Here is a 20572-nt window from a genome sequence, read left to right as displayed (position 1 = left end):
TCTTCTTCTTCTTCTTCTTCTTCTTCTTCTTCTTCTTCTTCTTCTTCTTCTTCTTCTTCTTCTTCTTCTTCTTTTTAACATATAATGTATTATTTGTTTCAGAGGTACAGGTCTGTGATTCAACAGTCTTACACAATTCACAGCACTCACCATAGCACATACCCTCCCCATAAGCTACGGCTTTTTCAAGTTAAGTCTTCATTTGTTAGAGTGAACTCTGATTTTTAGACTTAAATAATGCAGACCCAACTGAAAAAGGATACCCATGTGTTTTCTTTAAACAAGGAAAGTTGCCACTTATTCAGGGGAACCACACTGTCAAGGCTGGCTATCTACAGAGTCTAATTTCAATAATTGCCAGCACTTTTTGCTTTGCAAATTGCTATAAGCCTCAATGCTCTCATACTAGTAATCTAGATACTAAAAATAAATACAGGTGATATTCATCTTAGTGTTTGATGCTCTATTATTTTTCAATCTTCTCATTGGGAAGACATCCACCTATATAGGCTTTCTCAAAGCTAAACTATTTTTAAAATTAGAAGCAAAATTATACAGACCCCAGCTGTGAAATAGTTTTCTCCAATTAAAGTGAAAAACCACACTAAATTCTCTCCAATATATTCATAATAGCATTAAGCAGACATACAAAAAAAAAAAAAAAGAAAGAAAAGAAAAGAAAGAATCAGACCAAGTACTTGGAATCTCTAAAATTTTCAAAATTTTTGATTTGAGAATCATAAAAATGATAATAAAATAAAAATGCAATTAGAAATGTTAACTCAGTGAAGAATAAAGGGGTTCATAAATATATTAATGGAATACAAAGTTTGTAAGTACAAATTAACAATGATATTTATTCCAAGGCTGTAATGAACTTCCACACAGAGGAAGTATAACATGCCCAGGAAGAAATGTCAGTGTTTTCTAGTAGCTGTTAAAATGCTTTATTTGAATGTGGACTGTTAAAAATCCAGTGAGCAATCCAGTTTGTAGACTCAGAAAACCCCTATGCAGCACAGGCAAAAAGCAAACCATTGAGAGGAAAACAGGGGAGTCTTTCTACCCAGGCTCCTCCTCCTGATATATTAGAAATACTACTTGAAATCTGGCCTCAAGTTTGATGTTCCTGTGCCTGGTGGATTCCACTGGCAACCAAGCAGATTCATCACAGTGGTCACAACGTAGCACTTACCTTGACTTGACAGTGAACTTGGTATAGTAGCAATCAGACTGGCTCAACTAGTGGGAGACCTGCTCTGGCACTGATTGTAAGGTAAGGCCAAATATTTATCCTCCCTATGTCTTGGTTTCCTAACCTGGAAATAGTCCTATTCATGGACAGTTTAAAACTAATAAAGTAATCAGAATCATATCAACAACCTCAGCCTGTCTGGGTAAAGATATGGAACTTTCAGACCCCAACCCCAGCCCAACTCTGGGAGGGGAGAGGTACTGGAGACTGAGTTAACCACCAATAGCCAATGATTTAATCAACAATGCTGATGTAACAGAAGCTCCATAAATATCCTAAAAGATGAGGTTCGGAGAGCTTCTGGGTTGGTGAACACATCAAGGTGCTGGGAGTATGGCATGCCCAGAGAGGGCATGGAAGCTGCGTCTACCCTCCTTCCCTGAAACTGCCCTATTCTTCTCTTCTCTTTGGCTGCTACTGAGTTCTATCCTTTATAATAAACAGGTAATAGTAAGTGAACTGTGAGCTATTCTAACAAATTATCAACTCTGAGGGGTGGAGTAATGGGACCCCCCAATTTAGAGCTTGTAGGTCAGAATCAGAAGCATAGGTAGCCCGGACTTGTGAGCGGAGTCTGAAGTGAGAGAGGGCAGTGTGGCGGAACGGGGCCCTTTATCTCTGGGGTCTGTGCTAACTCCACATAGTTAGTATCAGAATTGAATTAAATTGTAGGACAGCTAGTTGATGTCTACAGAGAGCTGAAGAATTGACTGGTCTAGAAAACCCACACATTTGGTGTCAGAAGTGTGGGGAGGAACAGAGTTTGTAGTATAAGCTAAGATGATTGTGGATACCCGAATGAGTCAGTTACAAATTAATGTAAGTACATAAAAATACCATAAGCTGGGAAAAAGTTAATTGATTATTAAAATACTATGAGATAAAAAATCATCAGTGCCAAGTATATTCCCAAATAAATGATTTGTTAAAATGGTTAAATGCTAAAAACTGTACACAGCTAAATATTTTCCAATATACTTACATGACAGCATAAAGCAAAGATCCCTAGAATTACTATAGTTATACCTATACTTAGGCATACCACCCTATTACTCTTTTGGGTTTTGGTCGTTTTTGTTTGTTTGTTTGTTTTCACCCTATTACTCTTTATCCTATCATCCTCGGCATACCTAAATTCATTAAAATGGCCAAACTTTTTCAAAATTTTCTTCATTTAAGGTTGCCATCATTTAAGATTGCCATATTCAAAAAACACCACCATATTCAAGAAGACTTCTTAATTATGGCAGCTTGGTAAAGGGGAACAAGCCCAAGCATTAGTATCTGATAGACCCATCCTGAAATCAGCCACTCATCACATGATCTTGGGCAAGCTACTAAACTTGTCTCACCTTCAGATTTCTCAAGGCAAATAATAATAATAATAATAAATGCAAAGTTGGATTGTTGTGGGAATTAGAGCTAAAGCAAAGATAATGCCTGGCATATGGCAGATGTTCAGTAAATGCCAGTTACCTATAATATTTATACAGTTGGTATTTGCTTATAGAAGTTTATAATTACTCCATGAATGTTAATTTCTTTTTCCAACCAACTATAAGTTCAGTGAGCACAAAATCTTTTTATAGTACTTCTTTTGAATGTTTCACAGTCTAGTAGACCAGTTGGTATACAGTAGCATAAAACCCAAATTCACATCCTTAGAATCATAGATACATTAAGAGTTCCTAATAACCCTAAAGAGGAAGAAATGAGACAGCTTTAATTATGAAGATAACAGTGGCCATCAAACTACTGTTGTGACTAAGGAGAGGGCAAGGTGGAGGATTCCTGAGTGGCTGACCCCTGAGGGAGTGTGGACATCCATGGAATAGGAGAATGGAAGCCCTTGAATGAAGTCCTGGGCTGAACTGGGCTGTGAAGAGAGTTGGAGGTTTTGGAAGAATGGTGGATTATGGAAGATTAGAGACAAATTTAAAGAGAGTTGTATGTCAGGGCTTTTTGAGTAAAGTGATGGGGAGGTGAGAAGCATGAGGAAGTATGAGTGTAGAGGCAGCTGAAAGATCTGAGTTAAGCTTAGGATGGCTTAAAGAAGAGCAATTTTCATCCATGAGTAAGACTTGCACAGAAGTAACTTCATTTCAACCGCCCCAGAAAGGTCAATGAATCAGCTCTGGTCTGGTACTGGCATTGAGTGTTTTGAAGAAAATACGTTTGTAAATACAAAATACTTTATAATTCTCAAAAACCATTTATATTATTTGAAATATATCTGTTTTACATTAAGAACAGATAATTATGTACCACTACATTTCTGTTAAAAACCTAGATTGAGAAGTTGCTAGAGATTATTAGACGACGTTGTTTTACATAAATGATCACAACAACCATCTTTAAGCACCTGTAAGGTATAAAGCAGTGAGGAGAAACTAGGAGCTGTCAGCCAAAGGAATGTTCTTTTAGTAGCAGAAAAAACACGGTCAGAGAATTGAGAGATGTCTGGTTACAAAATTAATTTTCAATTCACCAAAGCTTCTCAGAGTTAAGGGGCCTTTCTTAAACCTGAATATGAAAGTTATTTCGATATGACAGTGGGTTGCCTAAAGCTCAAAAGGAAGAAAATAAATCAGGACCCAAATGTGAAGCAACGAACATAGCTCTTTCTGTCTCCATAGACAGAACTGTGTGTTTAAGTTCCAAAGAGGGACCCTCTCAACAAAAATGACTTTGGAGACTGGAAGAGTAGTGAAGGGGACTACTTTTCCAAGCTCTTAACACCAGTTCTAATTAGACTTGGAAGATTCCAGAGTTAAAAGAAGAAAAAGAGTAAGAGTCTATTGTAAACTTCCTAAAAGGATACCTGTCTGTGTACATACCTACATCTTTAAATTTACTCCTAAGAGCTTTAAGATACTTAAAGGTCACTCAGTTTATACAGATATTTTAATAAAGTGTTATTTATTTTTTAGAAAAGTTTAAATGCTGCACTCTGGGATTTATCTTTCTTTCAACTCTCACTATTTGAGGAAGGAGATTTATCATCAGTGCTAAAGATCAACCCTGGGGCCAGCACAAAATGGTAGTAGATATCAGAAATGTCTCAGAAGAAGATAGAAAACACCTCTTGGGAGCAAATGCCTTTTTACAGCTCAAGTCAGTTTGAGTGGCAGAGGCACAAATAAACAGGAAAAAGGAGTCAAAACTTACTGTGGAAATGTTCCACACCATTGTACCCATATATTACATGATACACAAAAAAAAATGCTTACTACATAATTCTCTCTTTGTATGGTATGACTAATTTTCATTTCATTCTTATATTACCTTGAACCTATTACCCACATACATTTTTTTTTTCTGTTTCTCACTTGCTATTCTCCTAGTTCTCTCCCAACATTTAGTTGAAGAAATTTTGATCTTCTGCAGCAGTGGAAAGAGGCAGAAAGTTAGCCAAATGGTCTCAAAACTTATTGGGAAATCTTCTGCTTAGAGGAAAACCCTGTTTAAAGTAAATATTTTATTTCATTTGTTTTGTTTTGTTTTGTCTGTACGCATAAACATAACTCAAAGAGCTGAGAAAACAGTCTAGACCTCGTTCAAAGTTTTATCTGGAGCTTTATAAAGGGACCAAACCTAAGTTTTCTCTATGTATGATCATTTACCTTCTTCTTTATAGTGCCCAGGACAGCATGCTTCCTATGACCTAAAAGGCTAGATTGACTTTGCCTATTTTGGAGATTACAAAAGTGGAATTGAGGGCTGTACAGACTTGTTCAAGGTCATACAGATGATAAAAGGCAGAGCGTAGCTTCTCACTGATTGTTCCTTCTACCACCAGCACAACACATATTTGGATTTCCTTTCTTCTGAAGACCCTAAGAAGGATCACTTGACAACAAGGCATAATTTAGCCTCCATACCTTAAAGAGGCATCACTCTATTGTCTTTGAAACAGAATAGAATTTTCCAAGCAAAGAACCTGGAAATGGAGCCTATGGATGCCATGGGGACAGAACAAGGCAGAAAGCATTTCCCTTAAATACATCTATGCTCAATGCCCTAGACTGAAGAACATTGTCATTTCAAAGTCACTTACCCAAATCTGAAGCTTGATTCTCTTTTCATTTTTGAATACAGTTTTTACTTTGAAATCTATCCCAACTGTGCTGACGAATGCAGATGTAAAGGAGTCATCTGCATAACGGAACAGGAAAGATGTTTTCCCCACACTGCTATTGCCGATGATGAGCAATTTGAACATGTAGTCGAAGTTCTGATCAGAGGAGTCTTTCTGGCCATACCGGGCATCTTGGGAAGAGGCCATCTGTGGTTAAAAAAAGAGAGAGAGAGCAAGAGAGAGACGTGGATCAGTCTTCCATTTGATATGAAGCTAGCAGCACATTCATTATTGGCCTTGCCAGAAACAGATGTCAGACCACTCAGGAGACCAGTTGAGCATCCTCCCCAGTTTTCCTCTGATGCTGGTATCCATGGCAATAATTCCCTGCTGGAAGACAGAACAGCAAATCTTACAGCTCTTTCCAGCTGTGTTGGTGTTTGTCACTGCTCAGCATTCAGAACCAATCAAAGACACCAAAGGAGAAATCTATAAGGGTTACATGAAAAGCAAAGATATGAGGAACTGGCCAGAGCATGTGGGCTCTGAAACTTTATAATCCCAGTGACGGACACACCAAAGTGGCTGAACAGCAGGGTGTTTCTTACTGAATTATCTGAATATTAGAGTCTCTCTTATTTCCTAGGAAAGTGCACCCAAAGCATGTATCTATTTCATCTATTAACATCACATTAAAGCAATATCCTAAAATAAATGGCAGTCCCTTCAAATTAAAAATGAGGATGGCAAGTATTTATAGTTCAAACACTGTGAGAAACTTATTTAACCCTAACAACAACCCAATGAAGTAGGTTCATATGCAAATGAGAAAATTGAGGCTCAGAGTTATTAAGTAATGTGCTCAAGTTCACACAGGTGATGAGTAGTAGAAGACAGAATTCAAATCAGGTAATGTCGTGACAGGGCTCACGTTCTTAACCTCTACCCTAGCTCTCAATGATGACTAGGGAAATATGCACATGTGCTCTAAAAGACAGTGTAGGAAATATTCATTATGAAATGCAACACTGAAGAATCCTAGCTGGGTTTAAACCTAGGCTCTACCATTTCCTGGCTGTGTGACTTTGGGTTGGTTTATTATTTTTTTTTAAGATTTATTTTATTTATTTATTTGACAGAGAGAGAGAGAGATAGCGAGAGCAGGAACACAAGCAGGAGGAGTGGGAGAGCGAGAAGCAGGCTTCCTGCCGAGCAGGGAGCCCGATGTGGGACTCGATCCCAGGACCCTGGGATCATGACCTGAGCCGAAGGCAGATGCTTAACAACTGAGCCACCCAGGCGCCCTGGGTTGGTTTATTATTTTAAAATGGTGTGTCTCAGTTTTTTCTCTTACATGAAATGGGAAAAAAATATTATCTAACTTGGAACATTTGTAAAAGAATAGATGATATATCTGTAAAGCAGATATGTGAAGCACCTAGCATAGCATAGAGAATGATCTTTATTATTAATTATAAATGCTTTATGTGGATGTTGATTTTTTTCTCACTTTTTTGATGATCACCTAATATCACCAAAGTTGATGCTGCATTACTTCTTAAGGATTTTATTCATTTATTTTAGGGACAGAGAGAGAGAGAGAGCAAGCAGGGGGAGGAGCAAAAGGGGAGGGAGAGGGAGAGAATCTCAAGCAGACTCTGGGCTAAGCATGGAGCTAAGGTGGGGCTCAAACCCACGATATTGAGATCATGACCTGAACCAAAACCAAGAGTAGAACACTCAACCAACTGAGCCACCCTGGCACCCAGTGATGCTGCATTACTTCTAAGTGCCATTCAGCTTAAAAGAAGTGTTTAGATGGTGAATCCCACTGATTAGTGCATTTACTTACATTTTCTGATGCTATGAATTCTTTGGCGATTGCTGTGGTATCCAACATACCCCAACATAGTAGCCACTAGTCACAAATACCTCCTTATATTTAAATTAATTAAAATCACATAAAATTTAAAATTCAGTTCCTTAGTCACACTGGCCACATTTCATGTGCACAATAGACAATAGCCACAGGTGGCCAGGAGCAACAATACTGGACAGACAGGTACAGAGCACTGGCATAACTGCAGAAAATTCTATTGGGCAGTGCTAGGCTAGACAGATAAGTGTTTTTTTCATTTCCAATAAAATCTGATCAATAATTATCTTTCTCTTGGGGAAGGTGGCCAAGAGAGAAGCCTAAGAAGATAGTAGAATGCTTGAAACAGTAAATAGTGCTCAACCTCATCTAAGACAACGTCAGCTGTTGAAGTCACATGCGTTGTGTTTATAAACAATTAAGGCAAAGAGGGAAAAGGGGGAAAAGGAGATGGTGAGACAAACATATCCTCTTTCTGCAAATACTTAGTGCCAGTAAGGGAACACAATTATATGTATAAGAATATAAGAATAAGGACAAACAGAAAATCTGTATGCATTATTAAATTTAAGGGCAATACAAATTTTGATTGAATTGCACACCACACTTATTAAATATCAGCTTAAGCATTTGTCTTTTTAAGTCCATGTAACCACACCAATGTCTTCAATAATTACAACTTGGAATGAGTGCTAGTGAGCGAAACTGGGCCATGACAACAGGCAGATATTATGATTTTCCCTTCTGACCCAGGCATCTACATGCTAAAGTAAACCTCCCCCAACACAAGCAGCCAGCCAAGGACAAAAACAGGATTATAACTGTGGACTATAAGTTTGAACAACGATGTCTTGCTCTGATGACTTCTGAAGCCCCAGAAAGTCAGGAAACTGTTTCATGTGGCACCCCCATTCCCACAGACATAGTCCTTTCACCAATTAATACAGCCCTCCTCCCTATGGAAGTGCTAAGTTCAGCCAAGCCTGCAAATGGCCTTTATTAAGATCTTTTATATGAACCAGCCCAGATGTTAGGTTCTGGGTTAAGAATGTTCAGCTAAGCCACAGTCAGAAAATAGACACTACAACCTTCCTAGAGCTGCCCATACTCAGCCTGATAGCCTACCATATATTGCATCCCATCACTATAGGATGGTATCCAACTGAGTCCTGTGGATCTCCAGGATGCCTCACAAGAAAATGTGACCGACAGTTGCTATCAATCCCAAGTCCTATTCCAAAAGTGGATTACAAAACCTGCAGCAATATCAACATCATCAACATATAGACTTTTTGAATATAGTTATAGAGATTTAGATGGAGAAAACCATATTGGGGCTTTCTCTGGCATGAAAAATTGAAGATGTTTAATTTCAAGGGCTGATAGACCCTGCAGTGTCAGCAGCAAAGAAGGTGGTGGGAGCACAGAAGGTATCTAGGATGAAGGTGGACAAAGCTGGTAAACAGGTGTATCCAGAGCCTCTACAGGACTAATTAGAAGAGTTTCCTAACATGCTATTCTTGGAGATAATTTTTTTTAACTCTTTCTTGATTTATATACCCAGTAAGATTCACAAAGAACCAAAAAAAAAAAAAATGTGCATTGGGAATGCACAGGTCTTTCATTAAAATTCAGAATGATGAAATACCATCCTGGCCCAGAGGATTGAGAAAGAAATTTCCCTAATCTTACTGAGAATGGAAATGAAGTGGTTTGACAGCATATGAATGTCAAAGACACTTGTCTTCACTATGTCAATTTATTGACACTTCGAAATACTAAGTCGTGTGAACATTTTCATAGTTTTCATGGAAAAATATAGCTGATATTTGAAAACATGAGTACATATGAAGTAACCTCCCAGAAAGTAAATCAGATTTCATAAAAGATATATAAAAGATAACTCTTGAAAAAAAGATGACTCTTTAAATTGCATTAATCTTGAATTAATTTTTAAAAAATCAGGGAGTTGGAAAGAATCTTCAAAGTAGTCCAACTTTCTACTCATTCCAAGAGTTCCTTCTGCTGGCATCTCAGCATCTGAAGTTAGTATTCTAGCCAGGCCCTTCACACAGAGTGGCAAAAAGTTTACTACGAGGTTGTGAAGTACCATATTCCATTGCTGAACAACTGCAATTTTTATAAATTTCTTTCTTAAAGTTAAAATCTCCTTCCCTATAGCTTCTTCCCATGTGTTCTAGATTCTGCCTTATAAATCAAGGGAGTTGATTCCTCTCCCATCTGAGAGAACTTCAGGTGACTGAAGAAACAAATCACAGCCCCATACACTTTCTCTCACTTGGATGATCCCAACTGCCTTACACTTTTCCCCACACAAGTCATGTCAGAAAAATCCCCCACGTCCTGTTAGATTAACTGACATCTCTCCAGATGTCAAAGACCCATGTGTGGCTCCCAAAATTGGTCACAATATTCCAGATACAGTAGTGCAGAGTAAAATGAGACTATTATATTTTATCACAGCTCACTTAATTAGGTCTCCTCAAATGCTCAGGACATTTTTCACATCAACTGTAATAAACACAGGTCTCCCCTATCCCCATTCTATACTTGGGCAATTGATTTTTTTTAATGGAAATGCCAACCTTTATATGTACCCTGTTACATTTCCTCATTTGTTTTGATTTACAATTCAATTCTGATCTGATAATTTTATGTCCTTTCATCAAAAACATTGGTTATCTGTTCCAGATTTATGCCATTCCTAAGTTTGATCAGTATGCATTTTACATATTCATTTAAGGTTCTGATCAAAATGCTAATCAGTTTGTAGACAAACAACAATAAATCTTTTACCCCATTGAATATATATAAATCTATAGATGAGACCTCTGCAATAGGTCATCAAGGAATTTGGCAAACTTAAAGCAAAGTCTTAACCTCTGGGACTTGGTGCACTGGGAAACCATTAGATGTGCCTTGGTTCAACAGCAGATGAACAGATCCTGGATTTAATTGATGTGCCAGTTTTAATTTCAATTCTAGTTTCCCCAGAAGTCCTACTGACTAGGGACCAAACAGATTACTTCTGACTAACACATGCAATCACAGACTACTTCAGAATTTTTGACATTTGTTTTTCAAAATAAATGGGAAAAGCAAATTACTTTCAGGGATTCCTCTGGGCACTTAAGAATCTAAACTACACTAAGCTATTTTGTGGATCTCATGAGAAAAACAAAAAGAAGTCATTTTAAATGTACTACATTCCCACTACTTCTAGTGTTATCAGCCTGAGGGTCAATGGGAAGATGAATGAGGGTAAATTATCCAGAAAAGGACTTGCAGTTCTTTGAAACTGGAAGGATGAAAGTGAGGATGGGGTGCATGTATTGGAAGTACAGAAATACATCAAGTAGTTTCAAATCTTTATCATTGTTGCCTGGGAAAAAAAGAAAAAGCATAATAAAAAGAATTATTCCTGAGAGCTCTAAAGTCAAAACTAAAATTTTAAAACCAACCAGGAAAATATGAAAAGTTAGGGTTCCCAAATGTCTGTCATCTGGCCCCCAGATGATTTCTCCTGGGGAAGGTCTTGGTCTGTGCAATTCGTTGCCTCCCTGTTTGTCTCTCGGAATGGACCAGAATTGTGATGCTCTTTGCAGTCTCTGGCCAGCAATTTCTCCGTGTGTGTGTGTGTGTGTGTGTGTGTTGTCTGCTGCTCTTGGCTCTGAAATGAGCCAGGGGAGAAGCAATAAAACATTGCTCATGTCGCTGTGGACACATCACCACTGAGCTCAGAAGATGCTGTCCAGGAAACTGGAAGCAGCCAAGGCACTAGATAATTCAAAGTCGAACTCTGGCTCTGAAGCAAAGGGCCTGGAAAAGTAGGGCAGCATTCAGAAATTGCCCTTGTCTCTTTTCTTTGTGTCAGCAGGGAGTGAATTACACTTTCACAGGACTCACGGGAGAATGTATATGACGGAATGCCAAATGATATTAATGCTTCCAAGATGTAAATCACTGTATATTTTAAAGGCATTGCTTAAGCTACATTTTACAGTACTCCTTTCAGCCCATCTCTGGATCCCCATCTCCTGGATAGCTTCTCTCGTAGATGAGTAAAACTTTCAGCTTATGTACAGAAAGATGGTAAAATCACCACAATAACAGCCCTGACAGGCACTGTACTGCGTGCTTTCCACACATGATCACACCTGATCCTGTCACTGCCCCAAGATATCACTATCTATTAGTACCCCCATGTTAGCAAAACAGTATGCTCTGCGTGTATTTAAAAAGGGCTCCTTCTCCCTCCCCCTGCCAGAAGCATGAGGGATTTTCTCTAACCCTCACTGAGAGAACTTGACAGGGGTCCTGAGGGAAAAATTCACACAAGTGTGCCCTCCCCCAAACTGAACCCCCTGGAGCTTTTATCTCTTGGACTTGTCCACCCTGAGCCACCAGAATCTCATCAATTACAGTTCAGGTTTTCCTACCCCAGTAGTGGTTCTCATGGGAGTTTCTGTTCCAGGAATTTGTGATTTTCTTTATCAGGTTATTGGTCTCTCCCATCTAAGGGGCAGCATTTTTCTGTGACCTCAATTCTCTGATGAATCTAAGAGTTGGTAATTTTCATTTTGTTTAGTTTTTTTCTTATGTGAGGATGGGAGTAACAACTTCCAAGCTCCTTATGCACTGGAGTGGAAACCAGATGTCATTATCCTCATTCTGAAGAAGAAATTAAGGTAAGAGTATTTAAGAGGAAATTTTGGTAGAGGGGTCCTTGTTTTTCAATAGGTTATCTTGATTTCTCTCAGCATGTGTACTGAGCCCTCATTACCTGAAATTACGTACAGTTCTTCAACACATTTGGGTTCAGCTAGTTCACTCTTCTCTTCACCAAACTAGTAAGCCTCAAATTCCAACCACAGAGGAAAATATTGGGAGGAGGTAAGGATACTTCTCTTTGCTTCTAGAAAAAAATGTATTCCTTTGTTGAAGAAAGGCATGATCTAATATTTTTTTTAAAGATTTTATTTATTTATTTGAGAGAGAGAATGAGATAGAGAGCATGAGAGGGGGGAGGGTCAGAGGGAGAAGCAGACTCCCCGCCGAGCAGGGAGCCCAATGCGGGACTCGATCCCGGGACTCCAGGATCATGACCTGAGCCGAAGGCAGTCGATTAACCAACTGAGCCACCCAGGCGCCCGATCTAATCTTGATACATTTTAAAATTCATTATAATGGTTTTTTAATCTTGGAAATCTAGATGTATATAGAAAAACGCAGTATATCAAACCATGTAAAAACAATTCCTACTAGTATCGAAGACCACTGTTCTCCAGCCCACACTGGAGTCACTCCTGTTATCGTCACAGAGGGTTCCCAGAGGGAGAGGGAGCCTGTATGGGGGCTTTGCCACAGCACAGTAAAGGGGATGCCCAGTCCACAGAGAGAAGAGTGTAAACAAGGTTTTCTGGGAAGGGAACCACATGGCTGGGAGAGCTCTCCAGATCGGTAGGATGTAGTCCTGACAGCTGCAATAAAGTAGAGCCCTAGTCCCAGCAGCGCCTGCACATCCTCATGAATGCTGAAGCCAGAGGGTCATTAGTGCAGTCCTGCAATGCTGAGAGTAGCTACTAGTAATCCATGCCTTATAAATCACAGCCATGAAAGAAGGTTGGAAAACACGATTCCACTTCTTTGCTAGCAGTTCTGAAATTATGTACATGCAGATACATCTGTGAAAATAAAATTCTATATTCTTGGTGTGATGTGAATATGGGTAAAGAGCACATACTCTATGGTCAGGCCGCCTGAGAAGGAATCCCAAGTGTGCTACTTGTGTAAACTTGGCGAAGGTTTTTGATATTTTGTTATTTTTTAAAGTATGCTAAACTGTAATTTCCTTACCTATAAAATAGGAATTGTAGTAAGATCATCAAAGTAAAATTGTTGGCATGTGCTAGATCCTTGATTAAAGTCATTCACTTTCTTCTCCAACTAACATTGACACTACTCTCTGAAAATGAAAATGGTCAATTTTACAGAATATGCTTCCCCTCATTTCCTAACCTTAGAGGACATGAGGTTTGATGCCCAACACTTCCACTCTGTAGAGTTTCATAATTACTGAGATAAACACCTAACTCTTTCCTTACAAATACTACGACATGGAAAAAAGAGCACTCATCAAAATACCTCTCAGGATAGAAGCTGAGGCCTGTGTACAGACAGAAGCGTTCTGTGGTCTGGAGAGGCTATGGGGAAGGGAGTGTGGCCAATGGCCATATGCCCTGTGGTAGGACCTATCCTGTGACATTGTGGCCACACAATGTTACTAAACTCATGAAACTCTTGGGCATGAATGGACTTTTGTAGAAACTGGGAGACAGTTTCATGTCTAGACTCATAAGGGGGCAGAATTTGAGTAATACATGGTAAGAAAAGCATGCGAAAGGAAGCTCCAGGATGGCAAAAGAATTGTGGGGAAACTCCTCTTATGTGGCTTTAGCGTTGGCTTTAGGTGAAGTTCAACCTAATTTCTGATACTAAATTTGGTAAATCATCAAAGTCCACAATACCATCATAAACACCAATACTGTAACATACACTTGAAGGTTGCCAAGAGACTAGATCTTAATTGTTACCACCACATAAAAGAAATGACAGTTATATGACCTGATAGAGGTGTTAGCTAATTCCATAGTGGTAATCATATTACAATATATAAATGCATCAAATCAACATGTTATATACCTTAAAATTACACAATGTTGTATGTCAATTATACTGCAATAATAATAGATTTTTAAAAGTCCACAATATCATTATTTCAAGGTGAGAACTCATTAAGAGGCTTACAAACATATATATACATATATATATATGTATATATATATATATCTCATGCATATTATCTGGTTATCTCCATCCTTTCCCAAAAACCTTCTAAAACAATGGCAAGGGTTTGTCACTAAAGTGAAATTCCATATAGAAAAGGAGAAGTAGAAAAGAAAGAGCAACACAAGTTTGGGATTTGGAAGTGAATGACTAGAGAAAAGGGAATCTCAGGTCTGCATAAGAACTCTTAACCTACAGAGCCTGAAATGACCTTGGGATTGGAGATGCCAGGTGTCTTGATTATGTGGTATGGCTAGAGTGACCAACTCTCCTGGTTTTCCTGAGACTGAGGGATTTCATGGGACACTGCAGGACTTTCAGCTAAAACCATAAAGCTGAGATGGTTGGTCACCCTGACTAGGCCATGCAAACAGGGGGAATGGCTGAAAATCCAAGCCCCACATCCCTCTCTGACCCCACATAGCCAAGAAACCATTTTCCCTGTATACAACTCTTTTAAAACAAAACTGAGATTAAAATATTTTAAAAATCAAGTATTCTGGACATCTATAGTTCCTATATGCAGATGTCAATTTGTCAGTTTATAAAAATGAAAAGGACCCTCTCTTAGCAACAAAATGTAAAGAATCATTTAAAACTTTTCTCATGGACATGGATAAAATATACATAAGCTTTCTCCTCATTTCTTGGGAGCAAGAAAGAGCAGACATGGTGTTCTCAAATACCTGCTCTCTCTAGTTGGATACATTTTTATTCAGGAATACAAAACTAAATTCTCATAGGATACACTAGATCTGAGATTCCCAAAACTAGGGAAACGTACCTGAATTCTGCAGAATTAAAATAGCCAGTGTGTGCCCAGGCATCCATAATTTTTAAGCACCTCATGTGGTTTTGACCAGTCAGGTTTAGAATTCACTGGGTTAGCAAATGTCCACATGGAAGCCAGGGCAGGTGTACATTGTCAAGGTGTCAGGGATAGATGTAAGAGGAGACCAAGTAATCTGACATTTAAGCTGAGATCCCCAGGATGTGGAAAATGGGATCCTAGCACTCTCCACCAGTTGCTGTCTTCACCAGACTCCCCTTCTGCCAAGAGTGACAACAGATCTCATCACCATAATGTTGACTTTGCAAAGAAGTCTATACTCTAGAATGCCCAGCCTGCTTAGATAAGCTGATTTCTGAAAAAGTGTGTTAATTATCTTAGCTATGGTAAGATCCAGAACCTTCTAAGGGCCAGTAATATAACTCACTGTGAGGTCTCTGTCAGAGTATGAGGAGGTATGGATTGTAAGAAGCAGTAATCATGTCCTCAGAGCAAATGTGGCTATGTTCTGCTCAGCTCTGTGGGAGTTGGCCTTGACTTTCTCCATCAGTCATTTTTAAAAATAACACACAATTGGACTTTACTTCCCCTCACTCATAAGAAAGCAACTGATAGCTACAGGAGGCCAGTGTCCATGTAGAAATTCCAAAATAGAGAATATCTCTTGTAAGAATACCTCTTCCTGAGAAGAAAATAAAAACTAAACAGAATAGATATACCCACTACTCTGTGGTATAACGAAAAGCCTCTCTTAAAAATACCTAGTAAAATACTCTAAAAGTTCCCACTGGGGGGAAAAAAAGCCTAAATTTTAGTATTAATATATGTATTACCTAAAGAATTTTTATCACTAAACATTTTTAAAACATTAAACATTGTAAAAATATTAAACATTGAAAAATATTAAAAATTATTTTAAAGACGTAAGCCCTTGAAAAATACCTACAGAGATTTGCTATAAAGATTTCTCACAAATCCTGACATTTCTCTTCCCTTATTCCATTCATCAAGTCGGTCACATATAGCGGCAAACATCCCGTTCTTGAGAAACTTGGTGGGTTAGTAGTTTATGTACTTATGTTTCTATACTGTGCAGGTCCACCAATTAGAATGACTTACAGAGCCACTTTGCTAGTTACAGTCATCCCAGCTCTTCATTCAAAAGCTATTGCTATTATTTACTACAAGAAACAAGTCCATCCATGCAGTTATAAATGAGCAGTCACATCCCCAGGTGTACTGTGTTCCTGTTGTCCCTTTTCATCAGTCCTACCACTCAAACAAGTGCTCAATGAATTACAACATTCAAAAGAAAACCAAGAAAACCCATCTCTTATTGCAAACACCATAGATGAGAGTCATATTGTGCTAATTGGAACATATATTCTTTCTCCAAGCCCTATAAGCTTCCTAAAGCTATGGCCATTTGAACAGAAATTATCAACATTGGCTTGCAAGCAAAAGAAGTTAGACATCAATATCAATAAAATATCTGAAAAGTAAGCAGATATTTGGAAAATAACATACTTCTAAACCCATGGATTAAGGAAAATATCACAAAGAAAGGAGCAAAGAGTTTGAAATAAAATACAGTGCAAATACTACACTCAGAAATTTGTGAGTGTCAGCTAAACTAGTACTTAAAGAGAGATTTATTATTTTAAATGGTTATGTTTATTAGAAAAAAAGAAATTTAAACTCAGTGATCTAAATTTCTACTCTAAGGAGACTGATAAAGAGAAGGTCCTACTAAAGTATAAGTAATACAGTTATTTTTAAAAAGCCCAAATCGATAAAATACAAAATAAGCAACAAAAAAGCTAACAAAGGCAAAAGTTGGTTATTTGGAGATATTAATGGTATTGATAAACATCTAGTAAGATAGTTGGGGGGGGACTCAAATTGTCAATAATAGGAATGAAAGAGGAGATATCATTATAGATCTTAGAAAAATTAAATAACAAAAATATTTTGAATAACTTCATCAGTATATTTGAAAAATTAGATAAAAAATATAATTTAACAAAACTGACCCAAGATGAAATAGCAAGTTTATACGTACATAGTTTTCTAATTAGTTCTCTAATTAGTTTTCTGCTACTATAATGGATGTTTAAAACAACATCCAATAACTATACAAGTCAGAAGTCAGGACACAGTGTAACTCAGCTGGGTACTCTGCCCCCTCTGCTCAGGCCTTACAAAGCTAAAATCAATGTGTTGGCTGGGTTGGTTCTTACCTGGAGGAAAATCCTACCTCCAAGCTCATTCAGGTTGTTGGCAGAACTCACTTGCTTGTGGTTGTAGGACTGAGGTTTCTATTTTCTTGGCATACTGACTTCATCTTCAAGCCAACAAGACTCATGCTTCAAATCTCTGACTTTCCTTTCTTCCACATCCTCTGACTGCAGCCAGAGAAGGTTCTCTGTTCTTAACAACTCATGTGATTAGATTGGACCCACTTGATAATACAAATTAATTTCCCTATTTTAAAGTACGTAACATTCACTGCATCTGCTAAGTCCCTTTTGTTTTGTAATATAATTTATTCCAGGGATTGTTCCAGGGATTAGGCCATAGATATCCTTGGAGGAGGGAGGGTAGCTATTCTGTGTACCACAGTACACTAAAGGGAGATAAATTATAGATGATAGATCGATCAATCAATGGATAGATAGATAGATAGATAGATAGATAGATAGATAGATAGATAGATAAATAGATAGAACAGATAGTTGAATGATAGAGATATTTGTATATATTTTGATAACTGAAGTTGTTTAAAAATTTTTTCCACAAAGAAAACTCCAGGTTCCCATGGCTTCATTTATGAACTCTATCAAATACTTTATGAACCCAAATATACCAATCTTAGAAACCAAAATCATTTGGAAAACAGTGGTGAAAAGAAAACTTCTCGGTTTGTTTTAAAAGGCCTGCATAACTTCAATATTATAACATCATAAAAGCATTACAAGAAAATCATATACCGATATCCATCATGAATTTAAATGCAAAAATCCTTAAAGAAATATAATCAAACTGAATCCAGTGATACACAGAAAAAACAATACAGTATAGCTAACTGGGGTTTATCTAAGAAATGCCAGATTAACTAAAAAAATCAATCCATATACTCCAACAAAATACAGGAGACTCATTATGCGATCACCACAACAGATGCAGGAAAACTATTTGACAAAATTCAACACTCATTTAATGTTAAAAACAAATACTCTCAGCAAATTAGGAATCAAAAGAAATTTTCTCAGTATAATAAGGGTATCATACCAATAATAACAACAGCAACAACAACAAAATAACTACAGCTAAGTTAATACTAAATGGTGAAAGATCTAAGGCTTTCCCCCTAAGACTGAGAAGAAGATGAGGATGTCTACTCATCACTTCTACTCAACATTGTACTGAAAGTCTTACCCTGTGGAATGAGATAGAGGAAAAAAAAAAAGGAGGTCATTGGAAAGGAAGAAATAAACTGCCTTTATTTGCAAATGATACTACTGTTTCTGTAGAAATTCTTAAGCAATCTAAAAAAACCCACTAGAGCTGAGAAGCCCCTCAAGAGATGAATGGATAAAGAAGATGTGGTCCATATATACAATGGAATCTCACTCAGCCAACAGAAAGGATGAATACCCAAATTTTACATCAACATGGATGGGACTGAAGGAGATTATGCTAAGTGAAATAAGTCAAGCAGAGAAAGTCAATTATCATATGGTTCCACTTATTTGTGGAACATAAGGAATAGCATGGAGGACATTAGGAGAAGGAAGGGGAAAATGAAGGGGGGGGGAATCGGAGGGAGAACGAACCATGAGAGATTATGGACTCTGAGAAACAAACTGAGGGTTTTAGAAGGGAGGGGGGTGGGGGGATGTGTTAGCCCAGTGATGGGTATTAAGGAGGGCATGTACTGCATGGAGCACTGGGTGCTTTACGAAAATAATGAATCATGGATCACTACATCAAAAACTAATGATGTACTGTATGGTGACTGACATAACATAATAAAATAAAATTTAAAAAAAAGAAAAAAAACCACTAGAAATAAATAAATGTAGCAAGGTCTTAGGACATAGTCAAGACAAACAAATCAAAGGAAGTGTAGAGGCCAGATATATATATAGAGAGAGAGAGCCCACTTATAATGAATGACCTAGATTTCATCAAAATTTTAAAAATATTCATCAAAAGATACTATTAAGAGTATGAGTATTCAAGCTACAGACTGGCAGAAAATATTTTTGAAATATATATACTAATATATATTAACAAATTAAGTATGTGTAAGTATTTATATATATCTGACAAAAAACTAGTTTCAAATTTATATAAAGGTCTACAAGTAAAGAATAAAACAACCTTCCATAAAGAACAAATGGTTAAAGAAAACTTTAATAAAGGAAGGTATACAAATGACCAGTAGATGAAAATGTGCCAAAATCACTGGCCATCAGGAAAATGCAAATTCAAATCACAATGAGATGCCACAAAACACCCATTAAAGTGGCCAAAATTAAAAGACAATCGACACCATATGTTGTTGAGGATTGTAAAGTTACTGGAATGTTCATACATTGCTGATAAGAATAAAATGGTACTACCATTTGACTTTTTTATAGAGTTAAACGTACACTTACCCTTTATCCCAACAATTCTACTTCTAGGTATTTATCCAGGAAAAATGAAAGCATATTACAAAAGACCAATATGATAATGCTAATAGCCTTAACCATAACAGTCCCAAACTGGAAATTACCTCAAAATCCACCAACAGGAGAATGGATTTTACAAGTATGGAAGTATGGTAGATTAATACAAAAGTATAATATGCATCAATAAAATGGAATGATTATTGATACACGCAACAACATAGATTAATCCCATACACAGCAAAATAAGAAAGACTCAAGAGTAGATAATGTATGTTCTACTATATGTTCATATTGTCTGTTTTACAGAACTACATGAAGTTCTAGAATAAATCAAGCTGCTTTATGCTTTATGATTTAAAAAATGTCAAGACTTTAAGTTAGGGGATTAACTAGAAAAAATATGAATGAAAGAAATTTTGGAGTTGGTTGGAAATGTTCTATAGCTTTATAGTAGTGTGTGTTACACAGGTATATACATTTATCAAAAATCATCAAATTGTTCACTTAAAATTTGTACATTTTAATGTATATAAGTAACTAAAAACTGTAAATAAATAAATTAAAAATGCTAAAATCTACCTAATTCCAAGTAAATCTAAAAGATTTCATGTTCACAGGTCATGGTTACCTACTAAGATTGTTCCTCTAGACCCTCTGAACCCAATCAATGAATGAAAACAGGAGAAAATGGTTGGATAATCTTTTACCTATACAACATTTTTGAGGTGGCACAGCGGTTTATACTTAGGTTGAATGTCCTTTGTGTATCAACAGTCCTAGGAAAACCCATTCCTTAGCATAAAAATGTATTTCTTTCCTGGAATATGATGGTCAGAAAGGGAATTTTCAGTTCCAGGATAAGCTTAGAATGGCAGGGAAAAACTGTGGTTACACTATGTAATAAATCCACAACTTCTTAGAATGAAAAAGTGGAAATGGAAAACAATTCTTACATCATAGAAGTTTTATTTTTACTACAAGTAATTCCCCTTTCTATACTCCACTTTCCTTTACAGCAGAAAGATGG

General features: G+C 37.3%; 1 protein-coding gene across 1 annotated transcript in view; it reads right to left on the bottom strand.

Moving 5' to 3' along the window:
- The window catches only part of RAB3C (RAB3C, member RAS oncogene family), a 274606-nt gene extending 268934 nt beyond the window's left edge, over positions 1 to 5672 (bottom strand). Inside the window, exon 1 of the mRNA XM_035014467.1 lies at positions 5313 to 5672. Coding sequence (XP_034870358.1) covers positions 5313 to 5540 — 228 coding nt within the window. The 5' untranslated portion in view covers positions 5541 to 5672. The remainder of the gene's footprint in view (positions 1 to 5312) is intronic.
- Positions 5673 to 20572: the final 14900 nt, after the last annotated feature.

The sequence above is a fragment of the Mirounga leonina genome, unplaced genomic scaffold (assembly GCF_011800145.1).
Source record: "Mirounga leonina isolate KUSES-001 unplaced genomic scaffold, KU_Mleo_1.0 Mir_168, whole genome shotgun sequence".
NCBI lineage: Eukaryota > Metazoa > Chordata > Mammalia > Carnivora > Phocidae > Mirounga > Mirounga leonina.
Note: the sequence above shows the minus strand (reverse complement) of the source record. Positions and strands in the feature narration are given on the sequence as shown.